The 17,937-nt window shown below is 29.9% G+C and overlaps 1 protein-coding gene across 2 annotated transcripts; it reads right to left on the bottom strand.

Moving 5' to 3' along the window:
* Nucleotides 1–73: 73 nt before the first annotated feature.
* LOC129234185 (GTP-binding protein SAR1b-like) lies at nt 74–17,936 on the bottom strand. Of its 2 annotated transcripts, none has more exons than XM_054868096.1 (7): nt 17,841–17,936; nt 17,184–17,243; nt 12,373–12,492; nt 8,590–8,655; nt 8,089–8,192; nt 4,516–4,647; nt 74–2,141 (listed from the first exon to the last, which is right to left on the bottom strand). In XM_054868096.1, the coding sequence occupies exons 2-7, from the start codon at nt 17,224–17,226 to the stop codon at nt 2,028–2,030; spliced, it is 579 nt and encodes a 192-aa protein (XP_054724071.1). In that variant the 5' UTR covers nt 17,227–17,243; nt 17,841–17,936; the 3' UTR covers nt 74–2,027. The 2 variants fall into 2 exon arrangements, with proteins under 2 accessions (XP_054724071.1, XP_054724072.1); XM_054868097.1 differs by lacking the exon at nt 17,841–17,936 and adding an exon at nt 17,511–17,584.
* Nucleotide 17,937: the final 1 nt, after the last annotated feature.

Below are 17,937 nucleotides of genomic sequence, written 5' to 3'. Positions count from 1 at the left end.
AGAAAATAAGCAATTTTTAAAATTTTGTTAGCATATTTAAATAAAATACACATCAAAATAATGGAACACAAAGTGTTTGTACAAATGATTTTATTCGAAAGTACTGCACTGCAATACAATTCTATTGGCAGAGAAATGTGATTTTTTTCCTCCCACAAATGTATGAGTAATCTTGTCCAAGTAACTTGAATGTTGCAAAAGCTGATATATTTTTCAAAAAAAAAAAAAAAAAAACATTTTGTATACTGCAACTGGAGAGTTTTAAACAAACCAAATAAAAATGTATTACAAAGTAACTTGGCATTCATTAACATAAATAAGAACTGAATCTAGAGAAATGTTTCATGTTGAATGTGCGCATGTACCTTTGTTTACAAATTTTAAACACATTTTGAGATTTTTTACATTGAAAAATGGCTCAGATTAGTCATGAAGTAAATCTTTCATAAACTTCTTACAAACATAAGTAATAATAAAAACATTATATGAATCAAACACTCCATCATTTGTATATAAAACACTAAATTACAAAACTAAGGGAAATTTATCAGCAGTAAGGGAATAATTGCTTTTTATTTGAAGGCTTTACTTAGTACATTAATTAATGAGCTTCAATTTGATCTATGACATACTTTCAAAACTTCAATATCGCTATAAGCATTACAATTATTTAGCAAACACTTTGGCATAAACTACAGTTCAGCTTATACTCTTTCTTAATTTGTTGAATTCAAAATGTGTTTCACAACTTATAGGGGAGAAAAAAAAGGTTGATGAAAATTGAAAAATTTTAAGAGCAATTTTGTATTTTTTCAGAAAATATACAAATTAGTTTATTACTTTTCAATTATGTTTGAAAGCAGTCATAAAAATGCAGTTTTTACATTCTACTTTTACATTACTGAATTCAAATCATCTTAACAGATAGTTTTGAATAATTATATCCCTATATTTCTTGAAAATAATTTCTGAAATGTTATTAAAGTAAAACATAACTTTCTACAGTCACTAACACATTTTACAAACTGTATGATGATTGTTATTCAGTAAAAGAAAATTAGCTTCTCAAATCCAAACGTGTTTGGTAATGATAAACTATCTTCCTTCGAAAATGTCACTTTTTCAATTTCGAACTCAGTTTTTTTAAGCATTTTTAGCAAATAAAATACTTAAACATACTGAACTAAAATTTAAACTATTTCAATGAAGATTTTTTTCTTTGCAAGGGTAAAAATATCACTCAAAATCTCGAAGTATTTTAAAATCAGTTAACTTTGAAAACAAATGCATTAAAAAAAATAAATAAAAAATATATCTAGAAAAAAAAAGAAAAAATATAAATATTTTAATTTATTTATGCTCAGAATAAAGTTGTTGTACTAAACATTATTTTTTTTTTTTTTTTTGCATCACATTTTACGTTTGTCACATTTTCTCAAAACAATTGAAAAGATAAAATAACACCAAAATCAGTCTGTACATTTAAAGCAATTTGAAATAATTTTAATGTAAATAAATATAAATAAACATAATACTTTACAAAGAATTAACATAGCTGCTTATATATAAATTGATTGAACTATAAATCTTTGGGAAATTTTAGTTTTTATGTGGCAGTAAGTTTTTTTTAATTACTAAGACCAGTTAGAATCCATACAACCAACTCTTTAGTAAAAAAGATTGTGCAAAAAATTTCATAATTCTGAAAGGAAGACTCCTGTTTTTTAAAGATACTGAATGAAATATTAGATACTCAAATTTATTCGAATTTCATTTCGAGCATTAAAAACTCATCCATTTTTGAGTTCTAAATCTTGGTTTTCAGGCAGTGACTTCACAAATTGTGAAACAACAATTACAAAACAAGCCATGTCACCAGAGACTTTCTATTTCTCTTTTTAATAGAAAAAAGCATCAACTTCAAAAATTACAATCAACAATAAATATAACAAACATTTTAAAGTCCGCATTCCATGTGATGATTGGATGAAAATTGAAGGAGATTTTTAAATTAACTATTTGTAGCACTAGATGTATTGAGCTAACCAACGAAATCCTTCTCCGTAGCCTTGTCTTTTTAAAACACTGCACATGAAAAGTTCTAGAGGACGTCCAGGAATTTCAGATCTTGAAATTTTTCCCTAAATGTAACAGAAATTTAGTCAAAGCATTGAGTGAATAATTCAGACATGTCAGCTGCATGCACAAATAAGCAATGCATACACCCCAACACATCTATACAAAATATATAAATCAATTGAAAATTGAGAAAAGACCAAACCAAGAGCTCATAGATGTGTGCAAGCAGCTTAACTAATAAGCCAAGTATGTAGTGAAAAATATTAATAGATTTTAAATGATAGTACAAACATAAATGAGAAAGATGAACACAGAAAGTGATGAAATGAAACTCATTAGTCACGGAAGCTTTATCCGATGGTCAAAAAACCAAAAATATGAAAATTACAAACTAAATAAAAAGTGTTTAAGTCCTAGATACACACTATACATAATTGCATTGAGCAGAAGCACCAAATGCTTAACTGTAGGTAATAAACGGGAGCTTAAATCTAAATGCAAGGGTTTCATCTCACAGCTATCCATAATAATTATCCACAAGATGGACCTACTGAGTGCATAACTGAGGAAAATCTTAACTGGAAGTCCGAGCACCGATCTCAAAATGAAACGGAACTAATCCAAATTCATTTTGGTTGAAAAGAAAATAAAACTAACACCAGTAGAAAAATCTAAAACTCAATAGTCCATAAGGTCAACCGTAGAACAAAATTTAAATGGTATATCAATGCCAGAGAATCACTAAACGTGCTTCCTCATTGGTTATTTCATAAGCTTGAATAGTTAAATGGTTTTAAGGGAAGCAAAATGCTTGCTAAATGTCATACCTGAGTAAGTGTCCTTAACTAGAGTTTTTGGAAAATTAGTCTCAAAAAGCATAATTTTAAGAAGTGTAATTTCATAATTGAAATCAGTGCTTGTATTACTGATAGATTTTGATAGCTTAATAATGCCAATAAAAACCTTTTAATAGGGAAAGAAAGTTTTCTAATAAAAACCTCTCTTCTGCACCTCTTTGCTGCAGATTGACGACCTATTATGCATTTTTTTTTCTCATTTTTCTGAACTTGGTAAAAACACCCATCACAATTTCTTAACACTCAAAACAACTAATTTTAATCACAAAATGCTTACTTTCTCGCAAATAAATATGAAAATTGGTTTCTACTGCTATACTACAATGTATGATAAAAAGCATGAATTCCAATTCCAAAGTTAACTGCCTGCAAGATGTTTTGTCTTGCTTAAGTAGAAGAGTTTTTATTGGCATCACTGTTTCTCAAGATATTTGTAATACAATCACTGCTTTTATCTATGAAATTTCGCTGCTTAAAAATAAGCTCCTTGAGAATAATTTACCAAAAAATCTAGTGAAGATTGTTTGTTCTAATGGCACACGATGGTCTACGACTGACCTGGCATGTTTTATGCAAGGGTTCCCTCCTGGGAAAAAGGGGAGGGGTGTCATGGCGCAGACTGCACCATTGAAATTTTTAGGGGGTGTCTTGAGGGGTATTTTTCTCATTAGGGGGGAGGAAGTCTCTGCGATATTGGGGGGGGGGGGGTTCCCATGCCCTTGGGGGGATGGGCACCCCTGTTTTATGGACTATGAGTTTGATTTTTCTACTGGCATTGATTTTATTTTTCTTCAACCGAATGACTTACGATTAGTTGAACTTCATTTTGGGATTGGGACTTGAACTTCAAGGTAAGATTTTTGACACTGTTGTTAGAGATGGGTAATGTCGTTCGTTTTAATGATCTGTTCATCAGAGCATCATTCATATTTTCCCCCCATTCATTGAACTCGTCCGTTTGAACGACGTCATTCATTTTTAAAAATGCAGGTGATCTCTCTGCCAGAGTTACTCATGTACATTGAAAAGGTTTTATTCTATCATTAATATTCTGTTGAGGAAATCAGCCGAAAATCTTCTCCCTTCCAGAAGTCGCAATTTAATACCAACTTGGTATAAAGTTAAAAGAATAAATTTCCTTCAAAAAGTAAAAATTGACACGTCAGAAAATTAGCAAAATTGATCTTATAAAATAAATAAACGTTCTCTGAAACATTTTCAATGATACAAAAAATAGCAATTCAAATAAAGAACAAATAAAAAACTATGTGAAATAGCGCTTTTGCAATTCTAAATCAAAACATCGAGTCTTCAAGTGCAGTAGGTGAAAATATAAAAAAATTATTTTAAATGCGTAAAAAGTGAAAGTAATATCAAAAGACTAAAAAAAATTAAGAAATAAAATGAGAGAGGGAATTATAAACTAATTTTTAGTTTTTAAGATTCCTCTTTATTACGTACAGTTCAGCATTTGGTGCTCAACTGTAATAGTTTACAATTTTGCAATGTATTAACAAAAAAGAAAAAAAAACATATCTAGGAGCTTGAATAGAAGTATACTATCAGGAAACAGAATTACCTTTCCTGTAGTTTGTCCATGCAAGCAAAAATATGCTCGAATTTCATCTTCACTTGCAGCACCTGCTCTATCAATTTTATTGCCAAGGATTAATACTGGACAGCTAGACAACTGTTCATCTGTTAACAAACTCTGAGGGATAAAAAAAAAAATTGTTAGGAATTCCAGAATAAAAAAAAGGATAAAAAATAATGTTCATAAGAAATTTGACAACAATACAAACAAGTCAGCTACTAAATTCTATGCACATTTTATTTCTACAAAATGTATAGTGTCTTGAAAAAGTAGCGTGCTGTTTCAAAGAAGAAAATAGAGTCCATATCTGTGGAAAATCCAGACGGTGCTGCGATAAAAGAGCAGACTATGCCTCTCGTTCAGTTCCAAATTAAATCATATATTGCACAATATTTTCATAGTATAAAAGCAGTTTTTCAGATTGACATTATTTCAACGAAAAAGATAAATTCTGGAGGAAGTTTTATTTGTTGCATGAGGGTGTTCATTTATTTTTCAAAGCCACACAAACATCACATGATTTTTGCTAAAAAATATAGTATACTAGGTATGAACTTTTGGAGCACTTTCTCTTTTACATATAATTCAGTGACACCTTGGTTTTTTTTAGAAATACTACTTTTGCATTTTATTTTATTCCATAGGATATTTCATAACGCTAATTGGTGTGACTTATCATTGTTTCAGAAAAAAATAAAGAATGATAAAATAAATGAACCAGGATAATAAAATACAGTATACTCTCAATATCATGAAGTCGAAGGGACAGTAAAAAAAAATTCGAGTTTTCGAGATAACAAGGTCATAATCATAATAAAATAATATTCTAAAAATTAGCCACGATAGTCAAAAATAAGTAGAACCATGCAATGAAAGTTGAAAAAAAGTCTTAATAAAAAAAACATTTAATTTTTAAACTGAGCCAAAAATAATAGTGAAAGAATATAAAAGGTCGCTCTGGTGAATTAGCAAAAGGTAGTGATTTATCACGATTAAACTTATCAAATATTTGGATTACCAAAAGTTGTAGAATGGGATCAAACGAGTTTCGAGCGCCCCAGAACAAAAGAAATTACACAAAGGATTGCACCATTTTGTGTGTCTCTAAAGGGGTTTTCCCATTCATCCACCTTTTTTTGCGGTGGAGGAAATGAGGTCAAAAGGTCCAACGAAATGGCGTGAGATGGGAGCAAAAAGTTTTAGGTAGGCTTTTTAAGCTTCTTAGGACTTACATTTTCTGACACCCCCAGGCTCTAGAATGAAAGTGACAGAAGATGAGATTCACAGAATCATTCCTTAACCCCTGAGAGAAATAATGAAGAGTGTGATAAATTTTTGGAAACATTCCTCTAGTTGTTTCACGAGAATAAACTGCGTTTTTTTTGGAAAAGTTATATCTGACTTCAAAAAATATTAGACATAAAAAGGTTTTGATCAAAAACTCTTCGACATAAGAATGAAAAATAACATAAGATAAATACGCAAAATCAAGGAGAAAAATAATTTTTCGTCATATCAAGGTTTTTGAGATATAAAGAGTATACTGCATGTCCATAAGCAGATTTTCAAATAACTGATTGTCCCTTATTTTTAATGTAAAACTGCTTCTGTATAATTTCAGCTATTAAAAAATAACATTCTAAATATGCCATTTGTATTTTCAAATTCATTATAAAATGGAAAGTTTGTAAATTAAGAACTTCTTTCCAAGATAAAGGAAAAAAATAATAGATTAGAGAAGTCCTTTAAAAAGATTTTTGTTCTCACTATGGGGACCATGTTTTGGGGGATGTCGAGTAAAATTTCGAGGTTGGGGGGGGGGGGACTCTTGAAGGTGGGCAACCCTAACTAACATTTCCACATTTTAAAATCTGCTATAGAGAACAGCCATGGGCTATCTCATTAAATAAAAATTTCAGCAATTTATTCCAATAATAACTAAATCAGGGGTGCTGATTGGAAAAGGTTGGAGACATAAACCCAAAGTTCATACTCTATTCGGATGAAGAAATTCCATGACTTTTCCAAGACTTTTTCATGACTTCATAAAAATTTTTATGACCTTGTTACACGAAGAGAATAGGACTATTTAATGTCAAACTTGCCAATTTTTTTCGGAAACGAGCATTAGCAAAACTTTTACATGACTGCAACTATTTCATCGAAACACTTACTTGTGACTGAAAACATATCAGTGCACACTGCAGAAACTAATACAACTATTCTCATTTGTCTTTATTATATAAATTTAAGCAAAGTAAAAATATAGTGAAACAATATACTGATGTTTGAATGCCTAATAGATATTTAATAAATATGGCAGAATAGTAATGAATAGGACAAAGTTTGAAAGAGTCATTAAGTTTCCAATAATAAATTTACTTCATAAAATATTGCCCTTTGGTATCAATAGTGCTTCTAATCATCCATGTAACTTGACAGTACTATTTTTGTTCATTGGAGTAAAGCCACAGTGTCAATAAATTCATTTTTCTAAATCAGATATTTCAGCTGGTCACATGGGAGGATCAGTTTTGAGAGCTGTATGTTAGGCATCACTGTTTGACTATTAGAATATCCCTATTTCTATGACTAAAGTCTTTACTTTGGAAAGCTTTCAACTGATTAAGAGAAACTCTGATAAATTTAATGTTTATTTATTTATTTTTTTTACAAATGGTTGAAATAAACTCGGATGTAATTGAATTACGTTTTCTGAATGGGTGTTGGAAAAATTAAGAACATGCAAATCTACTACTACAGAATATAACATGTAAGAAGTGCTGAAAATAATGTTAAATTACAAAATTAGTGATGTCCCGGCAGTAAAATTACATTACGAAAAAGACGGGTGGCTGTAACAGAAGCAGATGCAATAGGATTACTAAACTGAGATTTGTTTTTGGGATTGTTCATTTTTCAAGTATTAACAGCTTTTACATGCACTACTGTTAAATCACTCAAGATTTCTAATGCTCTTTTAGCTGCTGTTACTTTATTGCTGCCCAAAACATTTTTCTATGACTTAAAATAAATTTCTGACTTTTGATGAAAATATTAATTTTCCATGACTTTTCCAGGTCTGAAATTTGTCAATCTCTTTCCATGACTTTCCAGGATTTCCATGATCCGTACGAACCCTGTAAACCGCTCTTGGGATGAGCACCTCTAGTTAATGTTTCTGCAGCAGTTTATTCTGATAATAATAGCAAAAGCAGGGGTGCTGACTGAAGGGGGTGGGGGTCATTGCAAAGACATCTAAATTGAAATTTTAAAAGAAGTTGTTCTGAAAGAATTTTAATTGCAATATGAAGGCTCACATTTAGGAGTGATACGATTTAGGAGAGGAGAAGATCTCATTTTCGGGAAGGGTGCTTTAACTTTAGAGGTGGTGAACCATCACTCTTGGGATAGGAACCCCCTGAATACAATATTAAATGAGTCAAATACAAAATATAAAAAAAAGGAGAAGAATAATCCCCCCCCCCCCACAAAAAAAAAAAAAAAAACTGAGCATTTTATCATACATTAATTTATTATCAGAATTTAAAATCTTACATCAAGTTCTACTTTTGCTTCTGGAAACCTTTCTCTATCATATGCATCAATCAAGAAAACAATTGCATCTACAGCTGGAAAATAATCTTTCCATACTCTTCTTGCTGAAAAATTTGATCGTAGAAAAAATTAAACTCAATGATAATATTTAATACTACAACAATACATATTATGCAATAACATTTGGAAAATTAACGCATAACTGAGAATTCAACTACAACATTTCTTATACTTAAAACAATCAAGTGGCATAAAAATACATTGATTACATTTTATTGTGTGAAATGCATAATTTTTAATTTTACTCCAACAATACTTTCAAATAATAACAAAAAGTTCTCAGAATGATTTATTTAATGGTGGAGAATGATTAAAAATACTTGTGGACTTTCAAATCACCGAGTTTTATAATTTGATAATTTCATGAATTTTATATTCAGCTCAACATCTGATTAGAATCATATCAACTTAAAAGTTTAAAGCATAAAAATATACATTTACCTTGATGATGACCTCCTAAGTCAAATGTTGTAAACCGCATATTTCCTATTGCTAATTCCTCTGAAGCTATAGTAAAAATTCAAAATTATGATCAAGGTTATAACAATTAATACAAAATACAAAGGAAATTTTAAATAAAAAGTGCATTAAGTAAAAATGTTTATTAAAAACACTATCATTGGAAAGCAGGGTTGTCCTATTTTGTCCACCCCTGGAAAAACCGCTGGAAAAAATCATCCCAGACAAAATGTCATTTTGTCCATTTTCTCCACTTTTTTGGTAAACTGAAAGTTTTTAGTTAAGAATTTGAAGTTTGAAAATAGTAAATAATTGCATAGATTTCTCCTATTCAAGTAATATTTTAATATAAAAATAGCATACATAAATATGTATATAAAACATTGATTAAAAAATATTTTAAAGTGAAAATGATGAAATTAAGATCAGTTGAAGTTTACGTAAGTGTGTCTGCATATAAATCAAATGAGTATTAATAGTTATACTGCATGTAATAGCATTTATAAAGATAAGCACATCAGCATTACATTTTAAGATGTTTATCTGTGATGTGGAGGTTTATTGCCCATTATAAATGCATTTTTTAAACTAAAAAGTAGAAATAAAAAGTTTTTAAAGGTTAAAGTCTTAAAACATTAAAAATCATTAAAAGAGAGAGAGAGAGAAATGGAACTTCAGACATTAATAAAGGAAATGTCGACAAGAAGTGAAATCTGTTCTTGTCATACAAATACAATTGTGATGGTCAGCAACAGACTCTTTACCCAACTAGGCTGCTGCTCCTAGTCAATTTATTAGTCCCCAATGAAGATTAATAGCCATTTTAAAGCTATCTACCCCCTTGCTCATTATAATCTCTTCCGGTACTCTTCTGAGTATCCACAACCCTACTAAAGTAGTAATTTGTATGATATTACCATATCCATAAAAACATGCAGTGTACATAATTACTATGGGACGACATCAATAAAAACTCGAAAAATGTAACAGTAAAATGTTTTTAGTCTATAAATCTTTGTTTTGTATGCATGTCTCCAAGCATTTGACTTTTCCATTGACTTTAATTTCTACTATTGTAATATATAACAGTGTAATCATGCCCGTTGCACCAATGAGAAATTAATTTTTTTTTGGATTTGTTAAATTCTAAAGTTAACAATCATTCTATTTTAACTAAATGATTAATTCATAATAGATAATGCATTAGAATTATGTACTAATTTTATTACACCATTACAATAAATTTATGTATGGATAATTAGTTGATTTTTCATTTTGTCCAATTTCTTCCGGCATCCTGGGCTTTTTACAAAAAAATGGACAAAATAGCAACCCTGTTGGAAAGGGGCAGCTTTTTAGTAGCTGCTTTATACAAACTCGTCCATTTCAACTTTCAAGGTAAGATTCGATATAAAGCGGTTCCAAGATAGAGGTTTTGATAAGGGTACATAAATGAGTTAGTTACTGGAACAAAGTCATGAGGTTTTCATATTCTTCAGATTAAGTTTTTTAAATGAAAAATCTTCGTCATTTTACTGTATACTTACTTTTACAATTACATGTTTTATTAATTGCAGTAATTATATTGATAATATATTTATAGACGCATTTTGGAAAAAAAATATATTTTAATGATTGTCATTGATAAAAGTTAGTTTTTCTTCTGTTTACTCATAAGAATTTAACACTAGAATAACACAAACTCAGAAAACAAAAGAAAATAACTTTTCATGACTTGAAAAACTCAAGTTCACCATTTTCCTCTCATTTCCTGATTTGGTGGAAATTTCTGGAAAATTTGCTTCTTGTTTACAGTTTTCAGAGGGAAATATGACTGTGGATATAAAAAGGGATCTAATTTCAGTTGTTGATAAATAGTTGGGTCTGAAATCCAAAAATGACAGTGCACATTGAATTTGTTATGCAGAAGTTTCAGCTAAACATGAGAAAATAGACTTTGTGGTAAGAATCTGATGTTATTTGAATTTTTTTTCTCATTCTGAAAGGGGTGTTTGGACCTACTGTGGACTCTATCTGAACACTTCCTAATGAGAACACCCGGATAATCCGAACACATTTTGATGGGCCTGGCAAAGCTCTTTAGACTTAACATAGATTGATCTCTGATTAATTTTTGTAAATATTGCATGTGATTATTATTTTTTTTTAACCCTTTTCTACACACATATCCTGGGATTACAAATGTTGACAACAAATGTTTTGAACTTCAGTTTTAAAACCTCCCCCCCCCCAGAGCCTCTGTTCCTCTAACATCAAAGATAGTCTAAAATTATGTTTTTTGAACTTCAATATCAAAAAGTTACCTGAGCATAATCCCTAGGGAGTACATGGAGGGGGGGGGGGGCATTCACTCCATTATACTTCCCTTAAACCCCTTCAGAACACCCTATAGCCTCTACAGCTTTGAAAGTTGGTACAAAATTACTTCAGGCCCAGCTGAGAAAGTTGCACTTCAGACTTTTTTTTTTTCTAATTAACATTTTAAACTAAAATTTTGCATAAATTGCCTGTCAAGGGAATGTAAGATTTTCCACACCCTTTAATATGTTATGTCATTTGAAAGAAGTTCTTTTTTTTTCCTGCGTAAGATGAAGTTTTTTCCAATTTTTGCCATTAATGAGAATAGGAGATATAAGAAATTAAAAGGCTTATCTCAATTCAAGCTTTGAGTTAAAGAGCAAAATGATACTGGAAATGAGAATTTGAAAACAACTAGCATTCAAACGCACAAAAGGGCTGTTTTGCTATTCTCGGGAGTCTCTTGGCACCTACAACTACAAAAGCTAGTACAAGCTAGTTTGAACCCAAGGTGGAGGAGTGCTCTTTGAAGCATTAATAAAATAATTTTAAAAACCTCTAAACAAAGAATGAAACAACAGCACACAGAAACATGATTAAACTGCAGTCGACTCCCTCTATTCTGAACACTCATGAGATCAAACAAAAGACAGATTATGGGGGTGTTAATTAACAGAGGGAGACAGAATTAATGCATATGTGTTCCCCAGGATCATCAAAATATGTTCAGAATATTAGTGTGTTGAGATAGAGAGTCCACTGTAAACAAAGAAAACCACTTTTTTCAAGCCCTTATCTCTGCTAAGTGATTGCATCATCCAACCTGGTGACGCACATCATGTTCTGACAGCACATGAGCACGGAGAATTCTTTTTTTTTAATTGCATCTCAGACTGTGCATACTTTGAAAATTACTAAATAGATACTTATCGCATAATCAAACTTTTTTTTTTCACAAATGGCATTTTTATGTGTCATTTTATCACTTTAAAAATAGGAACAAAAAATTAAAGCTTGCCCAATCTAAAATTTAATGATCAGAGTTAGCTGATATCTACATAACAGATATGACTAAATTACATTAAATTTGACAGGGTGAAAAATCATTATATTGTCGCCTCTAATTCCAGAAATAACACTAAGATATCTTACTGTTGCTCTAAGACAAGGATATACCTCACTGCAAAATGTCAAAAATTTAACAATTAAAGAAATTCTTTTTTGAATAATATATAAAATATGGAACAAATTTTATATATTTGATGTTGGCAATGTTTTTTTAAAAAATAAAAAAGGAAAGAAATATAACACAAAATTCATTTCATGCTAAACCATTTTAAATACTCAAATTTTTATAGAGTAAAATATTACAAAAATTGAAATATTAAAAGTATGATATCCTCTTAAATCCAGTAAAACTAATAAGTAAACATGCAAAATACTTACTAGGATGTAGAGTTGGAACATGCTGTGCCATTCTGTCATCTTTTAACATGTGTAATAAAGTTGTTTTTCCAGCATTGTCCAAGCCCAAAAATAACAATTTGCCACTCTTTTTCCACAGGCCTAACAACCATGCAAAAACCATGCATTAATGGAACATATATTTTTTATTATTGACTCAAGTCATGCTTGTTCTCCTTTCTCCCTCAAAAAAAAAAAGAATGTAACTTAAATGCAGCATGGACGGGATTCAAGTTGTTTCTTTTCTAAGTGAGAGGCTCAATCTATCATAATTATTTGACAAACTAAGAATAGAGAATAGTATGTAAAATATAGAAACAAAATTGGTTTGTTGAGGTAATTACTTTCAATAGCATGCCCTGCATCAATTTCTTTCTTCTTAAAAGATTATCAAAAATATACCGAGAAACAGGTGCATTAACGTAGGCTATCTAAATCACTGTTTCTAAAATACAACTTAATTTTCTAATACAGGGTGGCGACAGGAACTGTGAGAAAAAGTTCCCTAACTTTTCCCTGATTAAGTTCACCAAATTTCTCTGATTTACGTTACCAATGATAATAGTTTCCTTTCTTTGCCCTACTTGAAAACCATTGCATATTTAATATAATGCCATGTTTAAAACATTTTAAGCTGTTAATTAAAAATATATTTTGAAAAAATGTTCCTTTTTTTAGTAAAAATAGTACGTTAAATTATCTACAGAGAAATATTATAGGATTTCTAAAACAAATACTTTACTTCCAGTAACCAGTAAGCATAAGAATTCTAAGAAATTATTAAAATCACTCTTTAAGGCACATTTCACCACAATAAAACTATACAGTTTATATGGAAATAATCTTGAACAAAATTTTCAAGCAGTATAATTATTGCTGCAAGAATAACAAGTAATAGTGAAAGTATAGAAGTAATGTAGATTTACTTAAGTAAATAATAGACATATTTATATAAAACAAATTGAAATCCTTTAACAACCAGTTACATTGAGCTATTCTCTAATTGAGATCTTTGGTTTTCATGAATGAATACAGTATTTTAACTATTTAAAAAAAAATAAAAACATTTACATATGTACACAAGGTAACTCAATTTCAAGTGATTTCATTATTTGTTTTATTACTTTTGTAACAAACATGGTAATGTAAAAAAAAAAACAATCAATTAGTTTCAAACGATATTTGTATATAACTTGGCTTTAAAATAAAAGAATTTTTAAAGTCGGACCCCCTCCCCCAATACGTGTAATCTCATACAGTGACAGCGAATAATACGATGGCAAAAAACAAAGTTGATTTTGATTTAACATTCAATTTAAACAATTAAATTAAAAATGCAAAGAAACAATAACTTTTAGGCATTTATCAGTATTCATTTAAAAAACAAAGATTTCTTCTTGAAATCGTGATTACAGTATACTAATTACTTCAAGACAAGGAGTAAAAGGCAAAGGAGCAAAGGAACTAATGACAGCTTCCTCTTTGCCAGTAGGGTTGTTTATTTTACATAGCATGGAACACGTGAAAGAAAAATTCAAGCTAAGTAAAATAAATATTTTTACAGACACTGAAGCTATCTTAGGAATTTCATCCTGTTTTTACTAAGTTAAGATTCAAAACTTCGACATTGAGGAAAAAATATGCAAAAATGTGACAGTGCATAATCACACCCCCATTAATTTTACTTTTTTTAAACAGATAATTGGTGAAAAATGCCCAGGGAATTAGGTTATTTAATTTTGCAAAGCAAAAAGAATTTTGTTTTCCTTCAATTTAATCAATTTTCCCTGAATTTTTGTTATTTTTTCAAAATTCCCTGATGATTGATAAACTTCCCCGACTTTTACTTGATTTCCTTGATCTGTCACCACCCTGTAATATTAGATAAAAATTCCAACCCAATGTATGTTGATACACATGGTTAGGGTGACCATTTATTTTTTCCACAAAACGGGACATTTAACAAATTTTTGTACCAGCATGTCTATTTTAAAAATTCGCATATATTTTACAATTTGTGCTTATTACAGAAAATTTAGAAATGAAAAACTAAAAAACAATTGATATATTTTATTTTTAATGTACAAAGTTACTAAATGATTTTAAATAAGAATGAAATTAACTCTAGGTAGTGTTTTATAGAATTTCTTTTTACAATCAACAATGATTTAAGAACTGAGGTTTCCAATTTTGCCTTTTTTGTAATCCATCTATTATATGCAAGAGAAAATACCTTTTCTATCAGTGCATACAAACAAAATATATTTAATAACAGAGAAAGTTTGAATGATTCAAATTATTGATACTAAAATACTTAAAACAATACCACTTAACAATTTTAGGTTGAAACACTTCCAATGTTCCATTCCATCAGTTTAGAAATCAAAACATTTCAGTGTCCCGAAACAATACTCAAACAATGGGACAGGTTACATAAAAGCAGGGTGTATGGTCACCTTATACATGGTTGCTTCTATATATAATGTGCTGTCTGAGCACAAACTGGGATTTTGAACTCTGTAGTGATTCTCAAATGGATGCTGCGCAAGTCTGTCTTAAATCATGTAACAAAACTACTTAGGCAGGGTTACTTGAATAATTTCAATAAGAAAAACTGTGTGCATGTAATGTATTATGTATATGGATTTAGATTACTGAACGTATAGTATTATAGTATCAAATCCTTTTCAAATTAAGGATAAGCAAATTTTATGTGCAAAACTTTCAAAAATGCTTGAAAGGTAACATTAATTTAAACCAAAAACAAATTAGTTCGAATTATAGATCAAATATTGAACAAACAGCAACCTTGTTTTATCAATCAAACAAGCAAATGAATTTGTATTTGGTTAAGATTTTAAAATTATTATTTTAGGTATCATGCGAAAATTAGATTAAATCATTCTTGTACATGGGATCAAAAGTTCACATCCAAAACTTAAACCATGCAAGATTTCATCCCTAAACTTACTGGGATGCAATGTTGGAATAGGCTGTGTCATTCGATCGTCTTTAAGCATACCCAACAATGTAGTTTTTCCTGCATTATCCAAACCTAAAAAAATTAGCTTGGCACTTTTTCTGTAAAGGCCTATAAGGCAAAATGAAAATAATAAAATTTAGGTGGTGAAAAAACAAATTTGAGGGAAGAGGGTTTATGGGTAAGGCATGGAGAGAGTTACAACACAACCCTGGTACGATATGTATTGCAAATTCCGGGAAAAGTTTGCAAAACATTTTTTGTTAGGTGAGTAAAAATCTGAAGCTTTTGAAGAAAACAAACAAACTTGAATTTAAATTAATGAAGATTCAACTACATTTTCTGGGATATGATCCACAGGTAAAGCATGTACCTGCATAAACATCTTATTTTTAAGCATTTCTTAGTGCCAATTCAGATTTTTTATGATTAATCTAATGGCATTTTACCTTGCATATATGACAATCTCATAGTACCATATAAATAAGTACTCTAACAGTAACATAACTTAAAACAATATGATTTTGAATAACAAAATGAACATTAACACTCAAATAAAGTGTTAAAACTATTTGAAAATCTATGTATAAATGAATAGCATAGTGAGATTCATTTTAAATCATTAGCAAATTTTTTCATTTTGTGTTTAGAAGAAATAAATCAACGGAAAAGAAAAAAAAATCTTGGACTAGATGTACATTTAGAATTATTGTTTCACTTTTGGAATGAAGTTCTTTAAAGAAAAAAAAGGCAGAGCTGTATTGAAAGGTTCAAGGCATACCTTATCTTCTCCCTCTACAACTCTTATAGAATTATGAATGATTCACTTAGAAGCTTCATATTTTTATTTTAGTTTTCTACCATTTTAAATTTTTGTTTTAAAAATCTTTTGTTCAGCTTTTGTGCAAGAATATCTTGAAGTATTTTGAAACGGTAAGCAAGAAAATATTTTAAAGGCATTTTTAATTTAAAAAAAATCCTACCCTGAAACATTTTAAACATAAAGCTATCAGTTAAAATTTCCGAGAGCACAAAATACGCTATACATAACCTAAAAAATGATCTTTATAGCATATATAACAAAATTGATGTTCCTAAATTTTCACAAAAGCGAAACGAAAAAGTTATGTTAATTTAAAAATTTCATCATATGTAAGGTACAAGTATAGGCAATAATTATTTCAGTACAGTATATATATCCCGGGCTAACGAGAGGCCATGTCAGCCTAGCCGGGAACTAGGGGCTCCTCGGCAAGCGGCTTAGCATCCGAGTGGTGGGCCTGGTGGCCAAACTAAGAAGGGGCCCACTTTGGCTTTCGATGGCAGTCCTGTCATGTGACTCTACTACTCATTTATTGGAGAAAAAAACCTAAAGGTAATCAATAAATCCGAAAAGAAATGTATTTATTTTCTTCGTGAAATTCTCAATCATGGAAGCAGGACACATAATTTAACAAATTTAATTACTTTATATTACTAAAATTATTCTTTCCAATACACTTTCTCTTGTGTTTCTCTGACTTGAATTATTAAGAAAACTTTATATGTCCAGTGATTAAATCACATCATATTTAATTGTTTCAAAATATTGAACATATTAAGAGAAAAATGAAAAATAAGTATTGTGTATGTACACGCACAAAGATATTTATTGAAGAAGTAAAATCAAGACCAAATGTCTCATTAGCAAAACTAAACAGGGGGAGAAAGACTGCACATTTGTAATAATTAAAGCACACTAAAACACATATATATATATACTAATTATACAATTTCTCATTATTGTTCAACTAAAAACAAAGTAAGCACTCACCTAAAAAGCTCAAAACACCAGCAAACCAATCAAGGATAAACATTTTTGCAATTTAAAAATCTAAAAAAGAAGTTTATTTTAATGCTTGCAGGAAATTTGTGTTTGTACATGAAAGATAAAAAAAACTTAAAATTCTGATCAGAAGATGCTCTAATAATTAAAAGATGGCTTATTCATTACAACTAAACTGTTAAGACATTAAACGTTAGAAAATAGTTTTCCATAACATGCATAAAACACAAGCATGAACAAAAAGCACGGTGGTTAATACTGTAATGCAAAATAATATTTGTCAAATTACACTTAGATACAAGAAAACCAACTGACAATTTTTCTATCGATAAGTCGCACTATAATATGGCAGCGAGAAAATATCAAGCCAATGAAACGTGTGTAGATACCACATCATTTCTGTAAGAATCTATTAAGAAATAGCGGCAATTTTATTGTTGTTTTCATGCCTTCAAGTGAGTTGATGTGTACACATCACATTACCTACGTTACAATCACCTGTAGTTGAAGTAAACAAAAGTTTGATTGCTAAAGCGAAGTTCTTTAAGTGCATATAGACAAACAGCTGCAAGAATGACATGAAAAATGACCACTTTTAAAGACTTAATTTACATTTTAAAACTTAAAAAAGTTTAATAAACTTACCTTGCAATATTTGTAGGCGTTAAAGAGCAGTAGCTCTATTAAAAAGAAAGATTTTGAACAGAGCCAGATGTGATATGTAAGTTCTGAACAGAACCAG

Source organism: Uloborus diversus, chromosome 1 (genome assembly GCF_026930045.1).
Source record: "Uloborus diversus isolate 005 chromosome 1, Udiv.v.3.1, whole genome shotgun sequence".
Taxonomy (NCBI): Eukaryota; Metazoa; Arthropoda; class Arachnida; order Araneae; family Uloboridae; genus Uloborus; species Uloborus diversus.
Note: the sequence above shows the minus strand (reverse complement) of the source record. Positions and strands in the feature narration are given on the sequence as shown.